This window comes from Oncorhynchus kisutch, linkage group LG14 (genome assembly GCF_002021735.2).
Source record: "Oncorhynchus kisutch isolate 150728-3 linkage group LG14, Okis_V2, whole genome shotgun sequence".
NCBI classification, from domain to species: Eukaryota; Metazoa; Chordata; class Actinopteri; order Salmoniformes; family Salmonidae; genus Oncorhynchus; species Oncorhynchus kisutch.
Genome location: NC_034187.2, coordinates 30,408,430 through 30,434,106, shown reverse-complemented (window position 1 = coordinate 30,434,106; position 25,677 = coordinate 30,408,430). Strand labels below are relative to the sequence as shown.

The following is a 25,677-nucleotide window of genomic DNA, read 5'->3' as shown; positions in this document are numbered from 1 at the left end:
GTGAGGAGTTCCTTCAATTGATTCACTCCAGTTATCTGTCTGCCATTCTTTGTAGGGATCTTTTACAGTATAGGGAGGGACTAGATACCCTCATCAAAAGATCATAAGACTTAGTGATGGTGTGTGAAAGTGGTTTATTAACTTGTCATGTTGCCTGCCTGGGCCCTCGAGTAATCCACACAATTGACTGAGAGGAAGAGGTTGAACATGCTCTAAAGTGTGTCCGTTTTTAAAGTGCTCTAAAGTGTGTCCCGATTTTAGGCCTAAATATTAGCTTGTGTTAATTTGAATAAGGGGATTGGTAGAAACTTTAATTTGTGACATTTTCCAGATGCCCATAAACAGTGATGACGTTAAAAGAAAACACATTTATTTCAATACAGAAACAATCTGGGATAATATTCACTCACTATTTGAGGCAAATAACACAAAGACTAATCCTAAATTGGACAATTTGAGACGACAAATTCTACCACTCTCCCGTTTAAGCGTGCTCTGGAAGTAGGCGGTCTTTGACCATCGCTCGCTGTACTTCGCTATGTGTTCTGCTCAGCTGTGAATAATCAGTAGAGGACAACTGGGGATGTGCGGAGTATTTCTGTGTTTGACTATGTGAGTTGATCTATGGAAAACAAGGACTTGGAAAAGTAAAACCAAATTCATAATATAGTCTACTGAAAAACTTTCAGAAGTTCACAGGGAGACGACTACACACACAAACAATTGGTAAGTGTTTTTAACGCTAATAACATTTCTGATCCTGAATGAGAAACAGTTCGACAGAAAAAAGTCGGACCTCGAATTTCCCTATGATGAACTACAGCATAGGAGTGAATGGCCGATTCCTCGATTTTAGGGCGCGTGTATTTTTCTATTTTTAATGCCCATCAACTTATTCAATCAAAGCCGCAATTGTTTTGGTAAATTCCAGTATCTCAAGACCGTCCTTGTATTTCTTAAATTCCATAACTATGCAGACGGGGTCTTCGTGACACACTTCTGCCAACATGTTTTGACAGGATGAAAGGTGTAAGAGTAGAGTTTTAAGCTTTTGGCTATTAAAAACCCAACCTTAATAGTCCACTTTACATGAGAAAATGTCAAATTAAGGCTCCTATCCAGTGTCATGCCAGTCGTCACCCCTCCAACAGGGGATTGGTAGTTGGACCCTGTCTTAAACTCAACTGCAAAGGGTAAGAGTTTCAGAACTGATAAGTTATGTTCTAAACACTTTTTTTGACTGAATGTTGACCAGCTGCAGAGATCTGTAGGCTTTCTAAAAGTCACCTTTTCTGGCTGGAGACATCTGAGACTAATATAGTGTATCAACTAGATTTATATTTTGCACTTGGATGAGTCTTCAACATTTATATTTTCCTAGTTTATTAGTTGTATTGAAATCACTTCTTCCCAAGTTACTCATTATTGACAATCCTTGACCCAGTGAACCCAATTGCTTCAGCTGATGGGTGTTACAATAGAACAAAGAGGTCCTGACTGCAGGCTGTTTTATAATCAAAGGAAATTTCCCAGCAGCAGTTGCACTGGAATTAAACAAAATTAAGGTTCATGAAAACTTGTTTGAGCAAACATTTTTTCTAGAGTCAAGCTGAAGTCTACGCACTTCGTCAGTGATTGGTCAACAATAGGGATTCTTCAATCAAGTCTTTGTCATTCAACAAGGTACAACTCATTTTCATGCACATTTTTCTTTGAGAAATACTGCACCAAACATCTTAATGTAAAATTGCATAAATAAGATATCCTTGGCAAAAACTCATGTCATTAATTGATGTTATCTTAAATTAATTGACTATTTTGAGGACGTGTACACTGGCTACGCTGTCTCAAAATGGACAAACAGAACTTGCTCTTTTTTTCCTCGTTTGAAAGCGCACTCGTTCGGTTCGCCTGGATGAAATTGGCTAGCCGCCAGCCGAACTGAAGCATGCTGACACCTTTAGTGGGCATTTCTCTTTTGCCAAGATAATCCATCCAGCTGACAGGTGTGGCATATCAAGAAGCTGATTTAACAGTATGATCATTATACAGGTGCACCTTGTATACAAAAGACCACACTTAACTGTTCAGTTTTGTCACAACACAATGCCACAGATGTCTCAAGTTTTGAGGGAGTGTACAATTGGCATGCTGACTGCAGGAATGCCCACCAGCGCTCTTGACAGAAAATGTAATGATCGTTTCTCTACCATAAGCTGTCTCCAACATTGTTTTAGAGAATTTGGCAGTACGTCCATCCGGCCTCACAACCGAAAACCACTTGTAATTGTGCCAGGCCTGGATGCACATCTAGCTTCTTCAACTGCGGGATCGTCCAGCCACCTGGACAGCGGATGAAACTGTGGGTTTGGACAACTGAAGAATTTCTGCCAAACTGTCTGAAACAGTCTCAGGGAAGCTCATCTGCGTGCTCGTCATCCTCGGCAGGGTCTTGACCTGTCTGCAGTTCGGCATCATAACCGACTTCAGTGGACAAATGCTCAACTTCGAAGGCCACTGACGCACTGGAGAAGTGTGCTCTTCACGGATTAATCCCGGTTTCAACTGTACCGGGCATATGGTAGACGGTGTGTATGGCGTTGTGTGGGCGAGTGGTTTGTTCATGTGAACTGAGTGCCCCATGGTGGCGGTGGGGGTATGGACAGGCATAAGGTACGGACAACAAACCCAATTTGCATTTTCTCTATGGCATTTTGAATGCACAGAGATACCGTGACTTGCTCCTAAGGCCCATTGTCGTGCCATTTATCCGCCACCATCACCTCATGTTTCAGGATAATGCACGGCTCCATGTCGCAAGGATCTGTACACAATTCCTTTAATCTGAAAATGTCCCAGTTCTTCCATGGCCTGCACGCTCACCAGACATGTCACCCATCGAGCATGGTTGGGATGCTCGGGATCGACGTATATGACAGTGTGTTCCAGTTCCCGCCAATATCCAGCAACTTCGCACAGCCATTGAAGAGGAGTGGGACAACATTCCACAGGCCACAATCAACAGCCTGATCAACTCTATGCGACATAGATGTTGCGCTGCGTGAAGCAAATGGTGGTCACACCAGATACTGACTATATTTCTGCACCATCCCCCTACTTTTTTAAATTTTTATTTTTGAAATTTTTAAAAAAAGGTATCTGTATTCCCAGTCATGTGAAATCCATAGATTAGGGCCTAATGAATTTATTTCAATTGACTAATTTCCTTATTTGAACTGTGTGTAACTCAGTCAAATCTTTGAAATTGTTGTTTTTATATTTTTGTTCAGTATAGATAAACGATCACTCTATGGACCCCCATGAAGAGTGTTGTCCATTCCAAGTAGAAAGCACTTAACCTACTTCCATTGAATATCTTATGTACTGGGCAACACTGGGTGAAGTGTCTTATGGTTCTTCTGGGAGGAGATGCACTGTTCCTTGTCGGTGGCACAGACAGGTACGTCTTGTTCTCTACTAGCCTGTTGTACAGATGCAACTTGTTGTATGTACACATTACACAGAACACTGGGTTGCTCTAGCTCTCTCTCTGCTTCCTGATAGTCGCACTGATAAGGGCTGAGCTGCAGAGAGAGGGTGACTTTCACACGTCTCTCAACTCATGCCCCTTATCTCACTCGCAAAATGACTCAAGCATTTACGTCTATAGATATCTTAGTAAATCACCAAGAGCCTTGCATAAGTCTGTTCCTGGACAAACAAACCTTGCATGTTATTTGGTGGTCAACAGTAGCTTAGTTTGGTGTTGCATGAAAAAGTACAAAGATGTGCTTAGCCTTGTCCATGGGTTAGGGTTAATGTTGGATAATAGATTTTGGTCATGTCTGACTCTGAACACCTTATTCAATATATTTCAGGAATAAACAAGGCTGCGTAGGTTCTGAATACACTTAATTGAAAATGAGAACTATCACATGCAATGTCAAAGTGGAAAACATTGAGGGGTTTTCCCCTCCTGGGCTCCAAAGTTTGAGTTAGGATTCCACACAGAGTTAGAGGTCAACTTAGAAGATAAACATTAGCCTGCTTTGAAAGTGGAGTGTGATTTAGGACTGGAGATCTGAGGTCAGAGGGAGTGTTCGTGCCATCATAACGTTGACGGTGCTATAAAACTGCACTTAAATCAGACTCTATCTCAGTTTAAGGACTTGCCCTTTAAGTTTGACCGGCAGGCTTCCCCTCTCCTCTCAAAACATGGTAAAGCTCAGAGGTAGGATTGGTAAATGTTTGCCTGCCAACAATACTTAGCACCTCTGACTGCCAACACTGTTAAATCTCTTTGTGTTCAAACAGCAAAGTCCTTGAAAGTTGTCAGCCACTCAGCCTTGTAAAAATACTCCAAACCAGAAGGTGGCAGTGGTGGTGTTGGACAATGCATATCCATGACTATTGCTTATGGTCTAAATTCAAAGCTATCTGTGATAATGTTGCTATTTTGTAGAAAGGCCTTGTAGGTACTAGCCAGATGGCCACATCCTGTACTGCCAGTGCCAGCACATAGCCAAATGCTTAGGTAGTTAGTGTTAGCATATGCACCAGCTAGCACAACATAGCTAGCTAGCTAAGGACACTGCACTAACTTGGCAGCTGTTTCATGAAAATTGAATCATAATGGATTAGCTAGTTATGTCAATCAAATGTATTTATATAGCCCTTCATACATCAGCTGATATCTCAAAGTGCTGTACAGAAACCTAGCCTAAAACCCCAAACAGCAAGCAATGCAGGTGTAGAAATACGGTGGCTAGGAAAAACCTAGAGGAACCAGGCTATGTGGGGTGGCCAGTCCTCTTCTGGCTGTGCCGGGTGGAGATTATAACAGAACATGGCCAGGATGTTCAAATGTTCATAAATGACCAGCGTGGTTAGCTAGCTTGGAGGAAGTATTTAGTGTTGTGTGCATTGTCTGTGCACTTAGCTACCATCCCATAGCCTACATTGTATATGAAGTGTGACTGGCTCGTACTGAGATTATATATATTTTTTTTATGGCTCAATGTCGTGGGGGTTTGTGCTCTCTGATTGGCTCAAAGTCAAGTTGTTGGCCACGACAAGCATTGCGATTCCACAAGTAGAATCGATAGGTTTGTTGCTACTGGGTCGGTACGAAGCAGGTACCACTTGTTCTAGCAAGAGAAGGAATGGTCTTCCACTGTGAGATTTATCTATTGGCAGTCATATTCTTGGTAAGTTTCATGCAGCAGAACATTATGGGGGACCACTTCCCTCTGTGGCATCAGACAGTGAAGCATACAACCATTAAAAATATTGCGTACGTAAGTCCAGTTCTTCACCAGTAACGTCCTAACTTGCCAATGACAAAGACAGCATTTTCCACTCATTAGGTATGTTCATTTACCTATCTAAACCATAAATGATATGAACCCCTGTTTTCAATAGCTTTCAATACCTCACCCTGCGAGGATAATGGCACTGAGACTTTTTCAATGGTGGATGGATTATCTTGGCAAAGGATAAATGCACACTAACAGGGATGTAAACAAATCTGAACAATTTGAGAGTTATAAGCTTTTTGTGTGAAACTGGAATATTTCAGCTCATGAAACATGGGACCAACACTTTACATATTGCATTTATATTTTTGTTCAGTGTACAAAGCTGCCCAAAGTAAAGAGTTCGTATGGGTCGTGCCATGTCATTTCAGCAAGCCATGATGCCCACAATCTCAGATTGTTCACTTTTTTTCACATAATAGCAGGAACAGAGCTTGGTAGTATCATAATGTATGAGTGGACATAAACCTAAACTTCAATCACTCATTTCTCTGAACAGGGGGTAAAAAATCATCAACAAATTGACTGGGAAATTACATATTTTTGAATGACATAGTATGAAGAAACATTACTCTGATCCGCAGCCTCATAGTACTTGTCAGAAACAGAGAACTGATACTGGTGGTTTGGGTGGGCTTGGCATGGGATGTGGGGGGCATACATTTTTGGGGGGATGCATTCCTCAGGTCATTGTTAGGAAGAAGATGCATGGGTGAAAGTAGATTTTATTTCTAACCAGTACGGGACTACCCCCCCCCCCCCCTTTTTTTCTTAACTCTTTGCATGTATTACCATTTTAATGTGGCATTAGCACAACCAGTCATGTTTTCATCACTTTAAAAAAGCACTCCTTGTAGGCTACCCGCACAAGTAATAGTAATTCCAGCATCCAAACAAACAGTGCAGTGTGCATCTGCAATTTGATTAATGGAAAGAGACCTCTTTTACAAAACACCTAAACATAATGTTTGTTCTGCGATTTCGTTATTAGGCCTCCACTTATAGCTTCAATTCACGTGTCCAATGCTGTCCGTATGTGTGTCTCCGTATCATCTTTTATTTTTTTTCTCCCCAATTTCATGGTATCCAATTGTTCTATCGCTGCAATTCCCGTATGGACTCAGCAGAGGAGAAGGTAAAGAGCCATGCGTCCTCCCCCGAAACCTAGCCAAGCCGCACTGCTTCTTGACACAATGCCCGCTTAACCCGGAAGCCAGCCGCACCAATGTGTCAGAGGAAATACCATGCACCTGGCGACTGTGCACCTATTGTGCCCTGCCCGCCACAGGAATTGCTAGTGCTCGATGGGACAAGAACGCAGCCAGCCAAACACTCCCCTAACCCTGACGGCACTAGGCCAATTGTGCGCCGCCCCATGGGTCTCCCAGTCACGGCCGGCTGCGAACCAGTCACGGCCGGAACTCGAACCAGGATCTCTTGTGGCACAGTTAGCACTGAAATCCAGTGCGCCACTCTGGAGGCCCTACAGCCACTCATCTCTGCCTTGGCAAAATGTATGTGTTCTCATCAAACCACAATGCAATTTGGAGCGTATACCACCCGGTTTCAAGTCAATTCACAAATGTTTAATGTGGCTGACATAGTCATGTAAAATAATGGTGTAATAGCCTATAGTTTTCTTGGCATTCTGTGTAATTATTGAGATAGGCTTATGTTTTACCGGGACGCAATACCGGACCTTACCAGTTTACTTTCACCCCTGATTATAAAAATCCGTTAAATGGCCAATTTGTGTGCAATCAATAGGATTAATATTGCGGAAATGCTAATCTTATCTGTTTCTAACTTCAGAAATGATTTCTGAACAATCTGAGATGGTGGGTGTTGATCATTTTGCAGTTTGAGGTGGAATGGGGGGGATTCTTCACAATTTGTTCACCGACTCGCAGGAATGGCACCATCTAGTAGTCAGGATGTATGATGGGACTTAAACCAAACAACTTCAATGACTAATTCCTCTGAATGGTGGAAAAAACATAATATGACGAAACAACACTCTGAGCTGCAGCTCCATACTACTTGTCAGACATAGAGAACTGATACTGTATACTGGTTGTTTAGGTGGGATTGGTGTGGGGGGTCCTTGAGGGGCATTTTCATTTTGAGGGGGGGATTCCTAATGTCTTAATAATTTTTAGGACGAAGTTTGGTCTAAATCGGATGTTAGGTACTATATTAATCTTATTTCAATAGCCCATTTTTAAATAAATCTATTTGCTTTATTTCTTGGATCTGAACCTATTTTCTAGTGCTTTTTGAGGTGGAACGACCCCATATGTTAAATGTCTGGGAGAAGTCGAAGGTTACGAAGATGCTATTCTAGAAGGAGCTGGTTTGATTGAAATCGAGTGTATGTGTCTGGTTTATTGTGTTCTCCTGTGAATGAAAGGCTGTTGGTCTCTTGTGGGCTGTGTCAAGGACATAGTGCAGGAGTAATGTGGGAAAGAGGGTAATTCTCTGACACAGAGAATTGTTTTTTTTTCCCTCTGTGGGTGTAGACAGGGGTAAGCGAGAGGTCAAGCAAGATAAACACGGCCCTACCACTGAAATAATAAAGGCTCTGTCTCAGTCAGCTCGGTTAGCTTTTTATTTTTCACTTTCTGAATATAAACATCCTGACAGTGTTCTGTCTGAATGAGGACATCCCCAGGGACTTGTGTAGTATTCCCAGAATCCCTTGAGACTTGTTGGAGAGGGACTGTGATGTAGTCTGACTGTGAGAAAGGTGGAGCAGCCTACATTCTACTGCAGTATTCTCAGCCTGCCCCCTCCTATTATGTTTTATTGATTCATGCCGCATGCAGAAACCGTTAATTTGCCAAGTGAATTGTGCCCCACGATGAATTCGGGGAGGGGACTGTGGATCTGTCCCCGGCCATTAGTATGTTCGTACATTAGTCACACGTGATATCTCAGGCTGAACTGGCACGATTTTGACTAAACTTGGGTGAATGATGCGTCTTGCCATAGAGATCTGGCATTTACAGAATTACACTGATTGGCCCAAGGTGGGAGCTACAGTAATTAACTGAAATTTGTTAGTCACATGCGATTGCTCAATTGGCCTGGGGGGGGGGGGGGGGGGGGGGGGCTGCATCATTCATGGGGGAAGACATGTTTACAGTTGCATGTAATAGGGAGCAGGTTCTCTCTACATGATTGAGCAACTGAGTCACTGAGATGTCTTCTAGCCATGGAGGCCAAAATAATGGGGAACTGGGCATTGTTATGCATGATGGGATGTTCATTGCTTGATTCCACACAGGTGTGGTTCCTGAGTTAATTATCTGCTTTCAATATACTTTATAGCCCTCATTTACTCAAGCATTTTCTATTCTTTTGTCAGTTACTTGTATATGCAACAAGGAAATTGCTCTCTGACACAGCAGCCAAAGTGAAGTAATTTCTCACTCGGCTAATATTCACATAGAGGAAAGATTCACACCTTTCGATAAAGATTAGCAACATTTCAAATGTTGAGCTATATTGTATGCAAAAAGAAAAGGGGGGAATTATTTTATACTAAGATGTTTTTTTCTCTCAAAGGTAGGGATCACAGTTATTTGCACCCCCTGTTTTCAATACCTTTCAATACCTCACCTTGCGAGGATAATGGCACTGAGCCTTTTTTGAAGGTGGAGGGATTATCTTTGGCAAAGGATAAATGCTCACTAACAGGGATGTAAACAAGCTTGTGTGAAACTTGAGCGAAATAAGCTTTTTGTGCGTATGGAATTTATTTGATTTTACCCCCTTTTCTCCCCAATTTCGTGGTATCCAATTGTTAGTAGTTACTATCTTGTCTCATCGCTACAACTCCCGTACGGGCTCGGGAGAGACGAAGGTCGAAAGCCATGCGTCCTCCGAAACACAACCCAACCAAGCCGCACTGCTTCTTAACACAGCGCGCATCCAACCCGGAAGCCAGCCGCACCAATGTGTCGGAGGAAACACCATGCACCTGGCGACCTTGGTTAGCGTGCACTGCGCCTAGCCCGCCACATGAGTCGCTGGTGCGCGATGAGACAAGGACATCCCTACCGGCCTAACCCAGATGACGCTAGGCCAATTGTGCGTCGCCCCACGGACCTCCCGGTCACGGCCGGCTGCGACAGAGCCTGGGCGCGAACCCAGAGTCTGCAGTGCCCGAGACCACTGCGATACCCGGGAGGCCCGTATTCTTTTTTTTTTCAGCTCATGAGACATGGCACCTTTTTTTTTTTTTGTTCAGTATAATATAATTTCCTACTTTTTGAGTATACCATAGCTTATTATTTGAATTGTTTAGTATAGTAATTTATTTATGCTCATCTTTTATTAGGGTTGTCAATTTTCAACCCCACTGTATTTCATTTCCTCTGACAGATACCTCCCCCAGGCACTATGGAGTCAGTAAGTGATGAAATTATTCCCTATTGTTCATAAATCAATATTATTGATGTTATCCTTGGTGCTCAATAGGAAATTCCCAGGTTGGTTAAATGTCGCTTCCTTTTTGCTCAGTCTGTGCCCTCTGTCTGTAAACCTCTCTGGAGAGACATAGAGTGGCATGTCTACCCAGAGGAGATGCCTGGGCTTCTCTTACCCTCCATAATCTGCCCTCTGTTATTAGTTCAAGGTTTTACATCCCTCCCAACACTGGGAGCGGTCAGTGGTGAATGATATTCCCCAGATAGTAATCACTCCCCGAGAATGCCAGGCGTTGGGTCTCAAGTACAGGGAAGACCGTGTCGGCCGCTTGTTATGGGTATCCGTTTGTGGTGGGGCATTGGACACACAGTTAATACAGTGACCTAATTAGAATTTTCATTCTCTCCCTTTCTCCAACTGAGCACAGTCTATCTCAGGGCAACATGTGCCTGTCACAACTGTCGTCTGTTAGGAAAAGGTTTCCAGTTGGAATTCAAGCTCAGAAACCGTAAAATCACAGGAACAAGGGACATTATCTACTCCGCTGAAAGGGATATTACAGACCAAGTGATCCATTGTAGCGCTCTAACTTAACAACCATTAGATTATTTGTGGTGGCATCTGGGTCCACTTAGAGAACAAGCTCCAGATCTCCAGAAGGGAGGTTCAGGTTGCGGCTAACACACTTATCAGCTGTGGGAACAAATGCTATCCATTTGTGTGTAACGAAGGCTGGCTCCAGCACAAGGGGCCCCCTTCACATGACTGTGTCAGCCTGGCTAGTGTTTTCCTAAGGATTTGAAGGAAGCTGTGCTTCCCACCTTTTATGAAAATGTTGATTTACAGTTTTCATAGCTCAGCAAACCTGAGATGATGGTTAATAGAAGTTTAAAACGCAGTACAACTATGTTGGGGTGTGATAAATTGCTCGGCTGACCTTGCTCTTGCTAGAAGACCACTTCATTAATATAACATTTTTCTATCCAAGTTTGTTTTCTCTGGTTTCTGTACATGGGGAATTTCACGCTAATGAAATGACGCTGTGAATTTATAGTTTAGGTTGTAGTTAGTCTAAGGTTTTCTAATGATCAATTAGCCTTTTAAAATGCTAAACATGGATTAGCTATTGGAACACAGGAGTGATGGTTGCTGATAATGAGCCTCTGTACGCCTGTGTAGATATTCAATAAAAAATCTGCCGTTTCCAGCTACAATAGTCATTTACAACATTAACAATGTCTACACTGTATTTCTGATCAATTTGATGTTATTTTAATGGACATGTGCTTTTCTTTCAAAGACGAGGACATTTCTAAGTGACCCCAAACTTTTGAATGTGTGTCTTAATAGAGGTCTACCTTCAAAAAAAAAAAATCTTGTCTATCCACTCATTTATCAGGTGAGGGTTCAGAGATTAGTGTAGTCATGGTTATTCAGCTGGGTTACCTCTGAGGTCAGAGTTCCAGACCTGTCGAAAGTGAATTTGTTCAGTAGCTCAATGCACTAGGCGCTGCAGGCACACTTCTCACTGTTAAACAAGTGAATATAATGTGTTGAGCAGGGGTCTTGTTTTCTCCCAGCGTTCCTGTGCAACATAGTTGACCAACTCCCGTGGCAGTGGGCTTGGCCTCAGCGAGTCAGCTTGCTCAGGGCAATGGCCACAGATTGCACTCGGAACAGTGCACGATACTAATCCCTGACAAATTCCTGCCTCTCCAATCTAGCTGCGGTGAAATATGTAATTGTTTGAAAGATGGAAGCTTACTAAGAATCACAGGAGACGAGTTCTCAGGCCCAGTATTTTGTATTCATTTGATTTAAGGAGAGAAAGAAGCAGTGATGTGGGGAACTGGCAGGGTGGCTGGGCCTGGCGGTGACACTCCTCATCAGTAAGACCAAAGTACTTTGGCACGATGAGGGCCAAACTTAACTGCAGGCCACTGTTTGAAGATCCCAACCATAGGCGGTTGGTGGCACCGTAATTGGGGAGAATGGGCTTTTGGTAATGGCTGCAGCGGAATAGGTGGAATGGTATCAAACATATGGTTTCCATTTGCTCCATTCTGGCCATTTATTATGAGCCGTTCTCACCTCAACAGCCTCCTGTGTCAACCTGTGTAGGCTGAACAATTATGCCTGAAAAGGAGCTTTAGATGCATTTAAATCCTTGCCCTTACTAATTCAAAGGGCAATTTATGGAAGAGGGTTGCTAGCTATTGGAAATGTTTTTGTGGTTTGGTTACTGTAAGGCTTTAATTTGACTGAATTTCACCATTCCCGTCAACCTTCAGGTGGCTGCAGCATTTGGATGTCTCATCCCAGCTAGGACCCTCTAGCTCTGTCTCATGTCACTCCCCCAGACTTCCAGTCACTGGTCTGGTATGAGCTCATGTTGTAATCTCAGGAATATACAAAGCCCTCTGGAGCCCCATACGTCAGAGCTTGTGCCAGCCACTCAAACACAGACTAACCATGCAGTAATCAGTGGAATGTGAGGAATTTCTCTATTAAATGCTGATAAGAATCCAGCTAGTTTTCCCCACACCTGTGCAAGCTTAGAGGAGTGGGGAATGAAAGAGTTTGTCTAGCATGGTATAGATTGTATAAGCACACAATACGATGGTGTAACAAGCACATAACTGGGGCAGCTGAGCAATGGGAAAGGTATACACCGCTGATTCTGGTAATCATATTCTGGGAGATGGACATGCTGTGATCAATGAGGTGACTGACAACAGGGCATCACAACATTGGCCATACATCAGAGGAACAAAATGTTTTGTTCTGTTGCTGCCGGGGAGGCAGGGTAGCCGAGTGGTTAGTGTTGGACTAGTAGCCGGAAGGTTGCAAGTTCAAACCCCCGAGCTGACAAGGTACAAATCTGTCATTCTGCCCCTGAACAGGCAGTTAACCCACTGTTCCTAGGCCGTCATTGAAAGTAAGAATTTGTTCTTAACTGCCTTGCCTGGTTAAAAAATAAAACAGAGTTGCATTATTATGTGAAAGCTTAAGTTTCATGTTAATTTTACTACAATGAGTCCACTTGTGCTGACTTGAGACCTGACTCTGTTCTGTCTTGGCAGGTCCTGAGGCCTGAGTGCCATGCCAGAGGAGTCCCACAGTACTCTCCATAAGGGCCCAATGGGGGAAGGTAAGACCAGCCTTTTTAACATCTTACTGACCTTTTTATAGTTAGTCGTACAGTATGAGACATCTCAGATGCACTGGCAAACAATGATCACTTGGCAGTCAAATCAAATCAAATCAAATTTATTTATATAGCCCTTCGTACATCAGCTGATATCTCAAAGTGCTGTACAGAAACCCAGCCTAAAACCCCAAACAGCAAGCAATGCAGGTGTAGAAGCAGTCTACAGCTCAAAGTCCATTACTAACCTCCTTTGACTTAATGTAATGTTTGTTTTGCGTCCCGGCATTGGAGAGCTAATGTAACATTGATAGAAGGGCATTCTAATCCAAAATTGCAGATTATTTGCCGTCAGCCAAAGTACTGCATGGGTAGGTGGAAAGGGCTAGAAATCTGCAGAATAAAGGACATCTGAAGGATTGGAAAAGCAGAGCTCAGAGACCCATGAATTCCCTGCCCACAGTCTGTCAGGGCTGACCTGGCAGAGCGGTGCTTTGTGTGATTCCGGAGCTGGACTGCCCCTTCTGCATAGCTCAGACCAAAACAAGGATCAGGATGTGTCTGACTCTAAAACAATGATTATGCTTTGGCCAGCACATGTAGCTGACCTGCATGGTGGGGGGTGCTTCCTTAAATTCCATGGTATTTCAATTGCTAATTATCTTCAGTAAAAGAACTTGCCTGTGTCCACAATGGCCCCCCCCCCCCCCCCCCCCCAATTCTCCACTGAATACATTTTGGCACTGAGCTTTCACTCTGGCTGAAGAATGCTAATGTGTCAATGGCTCTGTTTTTCCTCCCCACCCGTCCCTTTGCCACCACCACGGCCAAAAGAGGCCAGTGGCTGGGAGGGTGGGGGGGACGTGTGCCGCCCTCATGAAGAGTTGTCCCGTTCCATCAGACTGCCTATAGCTCAGACTGCATTCAGACTACCTTCACAATTGAAGCCTCTAAAACAAATCTCAACTTTTGATTTAGCCCACCCTCATATTGTAGTTAAAAAAACATCTTGCTGCTCATTTGGACTAGTGAGTGGAGTTGTCGATTTGTCTCCTGCTTTGGATGGATAACTGTTAACAGGCAGCTTGGAATGCTGTCTCTCTCTTTTGAGGTAATGATTGGTCGAAGTGAAGAGGCAAGAGGAATGTGTGTTGAAAGGTAAACAATGAAGTCTGTCATTGTCGTGACTATCCCGCTCAAATTTACCTCTAGGGTCAAAAGAGCCCAAAGGTTTATAACATGACCACTCAGCTGAAAGAACATCTGGGGGATTGGTTTTACTGGTTACAGCTTTACAATTACTGTACACCTGACATGGCTAGCATGGGACAAACCCTGGGTCCAATAGTCTGCTTCTGCTCCAAGATGGCTTTATTTCATTTGATATATCAGCTGAAATGTTTTAATATACACAGGCTGTGGTGGATTAGTACACCCCCCCCCCCCCCCCCCCCCCGAGTAATTTAATACATTTTGAATTGACTGTTGGCTGAATGGAGGAAGTAAAACAACATTTTAGCATTGTTTAAGCTTTCTTTGTTTGGTGTTTATCTGTGTTTTTAGATCACTTGTTAGTGCATTATCCTCCCAAGCAAACTCTGACTTCTTCTAAGCAAACAAACAAACCAAATGGGTATGAGTCAATATCTCCATGCTGTATGAAAGCTAAAGCACCGCTGTGTGAAGCTGCTGATGGAACAACATGTCAGAACCCAGTACCAACAAACCTCAGGACCAGGGTGCCAAAGATGAGAGCTACCCCTGACCTACTTAGTAATGAGGACTGGAATTGGAATGTAGCTGTGTTTGCAGAATGTATGGCGCTTTAAAGGGGTAGGAGACTGAGGAATTTGATGGGAACCAGTCCAAGCAGCAGCTTTTCCAGCCCAGTGGGCCTGGGGCTACAGACTGTGGTGACCTGGCCAGGCAGGGATGACTGCTCCTCTCTGAGTGCTGCTTGTTAATGGGGCCTCCAGAGCTTAACTCTTTTACCCCTCATTCTGCTCCTCTATCAGTCAGCCATAGGTTAGCTGGCTGCACCAGATCCGGTGACATGCATACTGGTCCCACGTGGAGACTGCTTAGAAAGGGTTTTAATGCTAGTCTCATTCAGTGACACTGGCTGTGACTTTTAGTCTGACCCAGATCTGTATGTGCTTCAGCCAACTCTTCTATTACTGTCATGCCATGACCTATAGACTGCACATACAGATCTGGGACCAAGCTATGCAACACAAACTGTAAGATGGACACAGAGACAACCTCCTATTCATCAATGTTTTTGGGCAGATGGTGAAAAGGATCAGGTCTGAGCTCTTTTGTTGCCAAGGCATTTATATAGCACTACATTCAATGTCTTCCACTGCATTGTTCAGGACCCTGCCTCCCACTCCCCACAATCAGTCACATTGATTCATTTCAATGTGAGTGATTTTACTGCCCCTTACAATTACATTCCACCCAGAACTCTTCCAGTAGATTATGCAAGTTAGTCATAGACTCTGAGTCTCATTCCAAGGTCTGGGGAAGTTCGCCTTGTTATTGTGCTGTCTGTTAAAAAAAGCTCTCCAGAATCTTGTTCCGTTTAGAAAACCCCACATTAGTTTCCTCTGTGATATGATGCTGCTTGTATTTGGAGTTGTTTCCTTTTCCTGTGTGATATCTGTCAGTTAACCTCAGTTGAGAAAATATGCTACATGTCCTGGAAGGGCTCAAGGGAACTCCCAGGACATCCCTCCCTGACCCCCCTCAACTTCTCCTCTCTGCCCAGCTGTCCCCCAGAATGTTGCCCTCCCTCAGTGGGGCTCACTCTGCAGGGAAGTGCTAATGGGCCATGGGCCTGTCTGTGGACACACAGCCTGGTGGTAAAGTTTACAATGTGCTCACACCTCGGACCTCCATCAGACCCAGATGGCGTGTGTTGTCCAGAGGAAATGGGACTTTAAATAAACCCCAGCTGAAGTGGCTCTTTGGGGGTCATGTTGAATGGAGTCTTATAAGTGGATCATCACATGCCTGTGCACTGAGGTCAATTTGGCACTGCTGGATCCTTCACCCCTCAAACGTTGCTTTGCAAGTAAACTAACAGGATTAAATCAGGGTCTTTTGAACAGAAATGTCTTTTAAAACTTTGAATCTCTTTCAACCACTTTCTCCTTCCCTTATTAGTATTGGAATGGTGGTGCAGTGCAGAGAAATGTTTCCCTTGTCCCCCAATTCAGTCTTATCACTGTAAATTACAAGGTTTGTTTTTGAGTTCTCAGGTATCTACTCCAGAATAAGTTGGTGGGAAATTATAGTGTGAATGTATATAATTGACAGTTGCGATTTACCTGTTTCCTTGTCAGGAACCAGGTAACTGAAATGGAAGAATACACATTAAACAAGTGTACAGTGAGCTTTCAAATATTTAAGAACAGGTCTGAAGGATAAGTGGTGTCTTAGGAAAAAATGTCAACCACAAACAGTTTCACTTGTAAGCACAGGAGTTCTCTAAACTTACCAACAACTAGCTAGATCTCTGACCTTGACATTTTGTGTGGAATGCAGGTTCAGGTTATGTGTGCTCAGCCTCAGTCACTGCTGCTATTCGGGTTTATTTACTGACCTCCAAGCTAATCATTAACATCCCCTTTAATGTCCTTTTAGAGGTAAAAGTAAAGTGTAAATAAAACAAAGTCTAGAAGCAAGAAAGAGATTGCATACTGGTTAACTCCCCTCAACAATGAAGTACGATATTAAATTCTTAATTACAAAATGTAAAAAATAAGTTGTAATACAAATTTTAAGAAAGAAAAATCAGAATCATTGTCTTGTCGCTAGTGATGATTCATGGCTATGGTATTGAGTTTTTCCTGTCCTTTAGTTGCAATGTGCACAATGATGTAGATTTATGACTAATCCTCAGCTTCAATCTCTGTGCATATGCTGCTTCCTGGGGAGGAGTCTTTCACCACAGCCAAGTGGGGAGGAGTCTTTCCCAAGGGGATAAACCCCAGACACCCCATGTTCCTTTTGTCTGATCTCTGTGGAGGAACTGATAACCCCAGCCAGGGTTGTAAGGGTGTGTGTTAAAGGATGGAGGAATATTGGGGCATTGAAGCGGTCATTGAGATGTAGAGAGAAATGCCATTCTTGGCTTTATCCTATAGCAAAACAGGGTGACGCCAAGCCCTTGACTCAAAGGATCAGTTAACCGATATAAGGGGCACTTTCGGATCCACAGGAGATTTTTCCTGTGAGTGAATGACAACATACAAAAAGTAGTCATCGTTCACTTAGAGGGTTGGATTTTCCAGTTTATGTGGCTTGAGGAGGTCCCCTTTATGGCTAGAAGGGATTCTCTGCTAGATATTCAGATTATGAATGCACAGTCTAGAGAAACTGATGTAAAGAAATCAAGAATGCCTTGCAGCAGTTATTCAGGAACGTAAATAGCGTGCTCATGGACATGTATATTCCTCAAGTATTTCTACAGCTTGTTTTGACAGGGTTTAACATGATCTTGGATGATAACTATTCTTATGAATCAAAGCATAACAAAGGGAACAAAATGTTCAAGTTCTTGGGATTTTACAACAAAAAGGTTGTATAATAAGCTGTCTGGCATGGCAGTTTGCCATTTTGTGAACCCTTTCCGCAACGGCGTGAATAAGATCCAATATTTATTCTGTGTCCAGCAGAGTGCTCTGTAGTTTCAGTCAATGTCTGGTACAAAATCACAAGGCCTTGTTGGACATGATTCACCTTCTTCAATAATCACGCAGCTTCATTTGCTACATGAGTCAGGATGATTAGAAGAACAACTATGTGAAGTAGTACTAACAGAATAGGTGGTGCCTATTGGTGCCTGCTTAGGAGGAAGGACACACACAATGAAGGGGCTTGTATATATGGTTAATTTTCATCCTGGCGAACACCATGCCACTTGCATGCAAATATCAGACCGCAACAGGAAATGAGTCCAGGGATCAGGAGAACTGTATAACACTATGGTGTTGGAGACCGAGTGCCTCCTCATGCTCTCAACCTCTTTAGAGAGCGAAGAGGACATATTCCTCTGTTTTCAAAGCTGCCCATGCAACTAGAGGAGGGAGAGGGATTTGCATTCTGGATGTTGGAGACGGACACTCATGTTCCTCTGTCCTAGCTCCTGATTTGGTTAGAAACATTCAAGGATGAAGATGGGTCACTTGTAATGGAGAGGGTTTCCTATCAAACAACAAGGATTATGATGACTACCAAGTATCCATTATGCGGTCCACTTTTGTTCATAAGGAAACATCTGACTTAATGTGAGGGGTGCTAGCTGCAGATGTAGAGTCATAGGGGTGTGTCTGGCACAGAGGGAAGGTGCTCACTCATCAGATGAGTTTCCCCGACTCTCTACTGCGGTTCAGTAGATTGGAGGTGAGCAGAAGGGAGTTTATCCCACCCTTATTAGGCATGTAAGTATGTCTCAGACTTAGGACAGCATTGGAATTTCTCACCTTCGTCATAGTGAGGACCTGGGTGGTGAGGACCAAGTCACTGCACTCTTTTGTTAAAGGTAGGTCCAGAGATTCTACAAAGTACGTTTCATTTGAATATTTGTTCTGAGGTGTATTTTTCAATTTATAAGATATTATTAGAAACTCCATCAAAGTATAATTGTCATGGTTTAATCCCAGTTTTAGTTTAGTTTCAACATCACTATGGATCGATTTAGGCCCTTCTGTTATCTTATGTTTTTTTTATACCCTTTAGTTATTTATTATCTGACATCTTTGCATTGAGTCCTTTTAACCTATGTAATCAGTTCCTCCTATGGAAGGCGGGACATGTTGTGTAATGTGTCTTAGATAGAACTGTCTAAGAGCTCCGAGTCTCTACATAGCAACTGCTTTGACTGGGCTGTAATTATAGCCCATGAGGAAAAACAACCCTTTGTCCAATGTAGAATTTACATATGAACATGGAAGCCAGAGCAGGTTGGTTTGCAAATGTCCACATGTCAATCTCGCAATGTTTTGAAACCGGCAGGTAATGCAGTCTTCTCAGTGATGTGAACAAAAGTTGTTGGAAAAAGAAAAAAGCTTCCTGATGGGAATTAATCCTATTGTATCACAGGGACCATGTGAGAAAATTAGGGTTTATTTCTCATATTTGATTTATAGTGCTCTTTGACAAGACAGACAAATGTCATGCTGTCAGTGAAATGTCCCATTGAGGGATGTCTTTACTGAGAGACAATTTGCATGCTCAGTGTGAAGGTGGTGAACAACAAGGTGTTGTCAGAATAACATCCTTGTCAGAACTACAGTACATGTCTACCTTATTTGGTACTGTATGTCGTTGACATCAATCTTGTCATCACAAACAGACAGGGTCATATGAGTTTTATGGTATCAACCTCTGACGAATGAAAGCTGAAATGGAAACATCTGTAGATTACACCTGTTCTAGACTGTCTGATTACTCAGTGACCCTTCAGAACGTCTCGCCTTCATCTCAGTCTGTGGAAATACCATACTAGTGTTCAAAGCCAGGGGCTGCTGTACTCGCCATAAATTACCAGGGCCAAAAGTATGTTAAGGTTAACTTCATCATTAGAACCATTGTTTCTAACAATGAATTTAGCATTAAGATGCTTTCAGGAAAACAGGCCCAGAGCTCTTCTTCCAACTAGACCTGGCTTGGCTCAAAGAGATCTCATGGACCTGTAATTCTCATTTGTTAAGATGCATGACATTGTTCAGTAGTCAAAAACATGCAGGCCCCATTCCCATAGATGATACAGTGTTCTAATAAGTTGAACTATAGCTTCCCAGGGGCCGGGCTGTGGACTCCAAGAAGTAACAGAGGTCATGCTTGTGGCATTTACATTCAGTAGTCTGTGAAGTTTAACTTTGGTTTAATAAGCTGTAGCAACCAGGAATTCAAATAATTACAGCTAGGGGTTCAGAATGAATACAGCAGGCATGTCAGCTATTTTACCTCAACAGGGTGATTAATGAAACAGCCCATAATACTCCGTTCAGACAGAAGCAGTTGATCAGATGTAATCCCTTGTACTGTGTTACAATGTGACTTATTTTTTACTTATTCCTCTGTCATACTGTAGCTATTTGAAACAGAGGCCATACTTTGTAACTCTGTATTGTTGAAGGTGAGGCCTAGGCTAAAATATACTCCAAATACTATACTCTGTTTTTAACCTTGACTTGGTTAATACTTCTGTTTGACTAGATTAATGATTGTATTCAATTGGTAGCCACAAACAGAATTTGACTAAAACGACCTTGGAATTGCACCGACTAAGATTTTTCCTAAAAAATCTATGCCAAATTTAAAAACCATTTTGATTTCAGAGTTTTAACAAATCCTACAACTCTATGCACAAGGACTACTTTAACAAGTTACACAGAACATTTGACAAAAACACATTTAATGGAATAACTGCAGATTAAAAGTTACACATTTCTGTAAAATCTCCATCTGTTTGTGACCATGATTTCCAGAAACTCTGTTAAATATCTGCTCTAGAGGTCGACCGATTATGATTTTTCAACGCCGATAGCGATTATTGGAGGACCAAAAAAGCCGCTACCGATTTAAATCTGCCGTATTTTTGTTTTAAAAAATATATTTTTTAAACATTTATTTATTTGTAATAATGACAATTACAACAATACTGAATGAACACTTATTTTAACTTGATATAATACATCAATAAAATCAATTTGGCCTCAAACAAATAATGAAACATGTTCAATTTGGTTTAAATAATGCAAAAACAAAGTGTTGGAGAAGAATGTAAAAGTGCAATATGTGCTATGTAAGAAAGCTAACGTTTCAGTTCCTTGCTCAGAACATGAGAACATATGAAAGCTGGTGGTTCCTTTTAACATGAGTCTTCAATATTCCCAGGTAAGAAGTTTTAGGTTGTAGTAATAGGACTATTTCCCTCTATATGATTTGTATTTCATTTACCTTTGACTATTGGATGTTCTTATAGGCACTTTAGTATTGCCAGTGTAACAGTATAGCTTCCGTCCCTCTCCTCGCTCCTCCCTGGGCTCGAACCAGGAACACAACGACAATAGCCACCCTCAAAGCAGCGTTACCCATGCAGAGGAAGGGAAACAACCACTCCAAGGCTCAGAGCGAGTGACATTTGAAACACTATTAGCGCGTGCCAACTAGCTAGCCATTTCACTTCGGTTACACCAGCCTCATCTCGGGAGTTGATAGGCTTGAAGTCATAAACGGCGCAATGCTTGACGCACAACGAAGAGGTGCTGGCAAAACGCACGAAAGTGCTGTTTGAATGAATGTTTACTCGCCTGCTTCTGCCTACTACCGCTCAGTCAGATACTTGTATGCTCAGTCAGATTATATGCAATGCAGGACACGCTAGATAATATCTAGTAATATCATCAACCATGTGTAGTTAATAAGTAATATTTTACTTTAAGATAAGTTTAATGCTAGCTAGCAACTTACCTTGGCTTACTGCATTCGCGTAACAGGCAGTCTCCTTGTGGAGTGCAACGAGAGAGAGGCAGGTCATTATTGCGTTGGACTAGTTAACTGTGAGGTTGCAAGATTGGATCCCCCGAGCTGACAAGGTGAAAATCTGTCGTTCTGCCGAGGCAGTTAACCCACCGTTCCTAGGCCGTCATTGAAAATAAGAATGTGTTCTTAACTGACTTGCCTAGTTAAATAAAGGTATAAAAATATATATATATAAAAAAATTGCCGCCCTAAAATACCAGAATGACCTATTTTATTTTTTAAATTAGGGCCGATTTAAAAAAAATATATATATATTTTTTAAAGTTTTCATAACAATCGGAAATCGGCCCTAATTAATCGGCCATTCCAATAAATCGGGCGACCTCTAATCTGCTCCGGATTAAGATTCATCCATGTCTGCAGAAAGAATGGGGTGACTTTGAAAATCTATTTTGGTTATTGAACTACAATAAGTAAAGTGGATTTACACCCAGTAACAGTATTGCGGTAATTTCAGAATTGGGTCTTTGCATTTGTGTAGTACAGATCCAAGTTATGAATGTCATTCTCTTCATGGTGATGTATCCTAAATAGGTACACAAAGATAGAAATATGCAATATCCTCCTGCATATCTGGGTATTATTCTACACACTGGCTATTATTTTAATGACCGACAACAAACTACACCAATTTTGGTTGGTCCGGACCAATCAGATGTACAGTACATAAGTGTACTCAACTCTAGTGTGATCTACTGTTTCCTGTACTGAACTACTGTACAGGTCTGTCCTGTACTATGCTTTGCTTTACTGTACTGTGCTGTCCAAACTTGTGAAACATACACATCTATGATTTGGTCCAGAATGGAAAAAATCTGAACAACTCATGGACGCCTATGTTTGGGCTAAATTTAAGGCTGGTCCAGATGTCTGTGGACATTGAAATCCAGGCCAGGGCGGACTGACCACATTTCAATTACTTTTCAACATCCATGGACATACGATGTCGGTCGGTGCTCAGTGGATGAGGATTCTGGCTAGAGTAAATGGAAAGGGAGGGGGCTCATGGGTAGGTGTCAGTAAGAGCCAGGAAAGGTGACCTTAATTGGAACGAGGGAGGGCTTGTCCATACTTTACACACTCTTGCTTTGACCACCAGATGAGAAAGAAAATGGTTATCAGCTGAACATAACAGTATACCAGTGGAAGGGAGGACAGTAGCAGGTGACCCAACTGGTTTGTGACTATGATTTCCCATTGTAGCCAATTGAAATACAGAAATTGTTCGATTTTTCAGTAATTCTGTTACTGATTTGGTAACAGAATTTCACATTTTAATCCCTTAATAATTCCTAAACAAAATTGATATCAGTAAAAACAAGAACTAATCAATAGTCCTATCTTTGTTACTTCTGTGAATTTTCATTGTCCTCCCTCCTAATGAGGGAGAGAAATTAGAAAATATATTTGATATGTGGGTTTTTGGTAACAGAATTTCAAAGCAATGTTTGTTAAACCAACAGAAGGCAGCAACAAATCTCCTAAACTAAATATGTGTTGATATAAGTTGGTAAGGGTCTTTACTTCAACATTGTGTTTTGATGTATTTCTAATGCCTTTAAGACTTTTTCTGGTAGATGGTTTCTAAGACTCCTTTTCCATCTGTTTGAAGAAATCAAAGCCTTTGTCTGATTTTCTTTGGATGGAACAGGGTTGAGACGTGAACAAAAATATTAATATAATATGTAAGTATAACCGGGAGACCCATGAGGCGGCGCACATTTAGCTCAGCGTTGTCCGGGACGGTTTGGCAGGCCAGGATTTCCTGGTCCCATCGCGCTCTAGCGACTCCTTGTGGCAGGCCGGACATCTGCAAGCTGACCCCGGTCATCAGTTAGACTGTTTCCCCCCTACACATTGGTGCGGCTGGCTTCCAGGTTAAGCGAGCAGTGTGTCAAGAAGTGCGTGTTTTGGAGGATGCGTGGCTCTCGACCGTCGCCTCTCCCGAGTCCATAGGGGAGTTTCAGCGATGGGACAAGAACACAACTACCAATTGGGGAGAAGTAGGGGTAAAAGTACAACAAATAGTACAACAAATATATATATAACTCTGCATGAGGCAAATGGTCACACCAGATACTGACTGGTTTTCTGATCCATGCCAATACCTTTTTTTTTTAAGGTATCTGTGACCAACAAATGCATGTCTGTATTCCCAGTCATGAAAAATCCATAGATTTGGTCCTAATTTATTTCAATTGACTGATTTCCTTATGAACTGTAACTCAGTAAAATCATTGAAATTGTTGCATGTTGCGTTTTCTATTTTTGTTCAGTGTGTATATATTCCTTAATAAAAAAATAGACTAACCTTTCATTTGACACCCAATTTAACAGGCTCCTATGAACTTCACATGTTGGTGCTCATGGGTCCTCTTTTTAGATGGAAATGACCCTTACCAAGCCTTTGTGACTGAGCTAAAGCCTGAGGGTGTGGGAGTCTGTGCTGCCATCTCTTGGATTGAATCATATTGTGGATATAAAGTAGTCTACTACAGTGGGGCAAAAAGGTATTTAGTCAGCCACCAATTGTGCAAGTTCTCCCACTTAAAAAGATGAGAGGCCTGTAATTTTCATCATAGGTACACTTCAACTATGACAGACAAAATGAGGGGGAAAAATCTAGAAAATCACATTGTAGGATTTTTAATGAATTTATTTGCAAATTATGGTGGAAAATAAGTATTTGGTCACCTACAAGCAAGATTTCTGGCTCTCACAGACCTGTAACTTCTTCTTTTAAGAGGCTCCTCTGTCCTCCACTCGTTACCTGTATTAATGGCACCTGTTTGAACTTGTTATCAGTATAAAAGACACCTGTCCACAACCTCAAACAGTCACACTCCAAACTCCACTATGGCCAAGACTAAAGAGCTGTCAAAGGACACCAGAAACAAAATTGTAGACCTGCACCAGGCTGGAAAGACTGAATCTGCAATAGGTAAGCAGCTTGGTTTGAAGAAATCAACTGTGGGAGCAATTCTTAGGAAATGGAAGACATACAAGACCACTGATAATCTCCCTCGATCTGGGGCTCCACGCAAGATCTCAGCCTGTGGGGTCAAAATGATCACAAGAACGGTGAGCAAAAATCCCAGAACCACATGGGGGGACCTAGTGAATGACCTGCAGAGAGCTGGGACCAAAGTAACAAAGCCTACCATCAGTAACACACTACGCCCCCAGGGACTCAAATCCTGCAGTGCCAGACGTGTCCCCCTGCTTAAGCCAGTACGTGTCCAGCCCATCTGAAGTTTGCTAGAGAGCATTTGGATGATCCAGAAGAAGATTGGGAGAATGTCATATGGTCAGATGAAACCAAAATATAACTTTTTGGTAAACTCAACTCGTCGTGTTTGGAGGACAAAGAATGCTGAGTTGCATCCAAAGAACACCATACCTACTGTGAAGCATGGGGGTGGAAACATCATGCTTTGGGGCTGTTTTTCTGCAAAGGGACCAGGACGACTGATCCGTGTAAAGGAAAGAATGAATGGGGCCATGTATCGTGAGATTTTGAGTGAACCTCCTTCCATCAGCAAGGGCATTGAAGATGAAACGTGGCTGGGTCTTTCAGCATGACAATGATCCCAAACACACCGCCCGGGAAACGAAAGAGTGGCTTTTTAAGAAGAATTTCAAGGTCCTGGAGTGGCCTAGCCAGTCTCCAGATCTCAACCCCATAGAAAATCTTTGGAGGGAGTTGAAAGTCCGTGTTGCCCAGCAACAGCCCCAAAACATCACTGCTCTAGAGGAGATCTGCATGGAGGAATGGGCCAAAATACCAGCAACAGTGTGTGAAAACCTTGTGAAGACTTACAGAAAACGTTTTACCTCTGTCATTGACAACAAAGGGTATATAACAAAGTATTGAGGAACTTTTGTTATTGACCAAATACTTATTTTCCACCATAATTTGCAAATAAATTCATTAAAAATGAATGATTTTCAGGATTTTTTTTCCCTCATTTTGTCTGTCATAGGTACACTTCAACTATGATAAATTACAGGCCTTATCTTTTTAAGTGGGAGAACTTGCACAATTGGTGGCTGACTAAATACTTTTTTGCCCTACTGTATGTATGCTATGCCTATAGACGTCTTTTTAAAAGCTGTGACCTGCAGACCATCCAACTGAGAACAGGCCGCAGGGAGGTCAACACATGTAAATCTTCTTGCAAATCAGCCTCCAAATATTTACACAAAGCTTTGAATACTCCATGTGAA

At 42.3% G+C, this 25,677-nt stretch overlaps 1 protein-coding gene across 4 annotated transcripts in view; it reads left to right on the top strand.

Moving 5' to 3' along the window:
* Nucleotides 1-495: 495 nt before the first annotated feature.
* Nucleotides 496-25,677, top strand: part of LOC109903994 (pleckstrin homology domain-containing family G member 3) — a 48,532-nt gene continuing 23,350 nt past the window's right edge. For 2 of the 4 annotated variants that reach the window (XM_020501043.2, XM_020501042.2), the window contains exons 1-2: nucleotides 496-726; nucleotides 12,830-12,897. In XM_020501043.2, coding sequence (XP_020356632.1) covers nucleotides 12,849-12,897 — 49 coding nt within the window. In that variant the 5' untranslated portion in view covers nucleotides 496-726; nucleotides 12,830-12,848. Of the gene's footprint in view, nucleotides 727-805; nucleotides 1,684-3,290; nucleotides 3,461-12,829; nucleotides 12,898-25,677 lie in introns of those variants that run through there. The other 2 variants (XM_031788226.1, XM_020501044.2) reach the window with 2 other exon arrangements.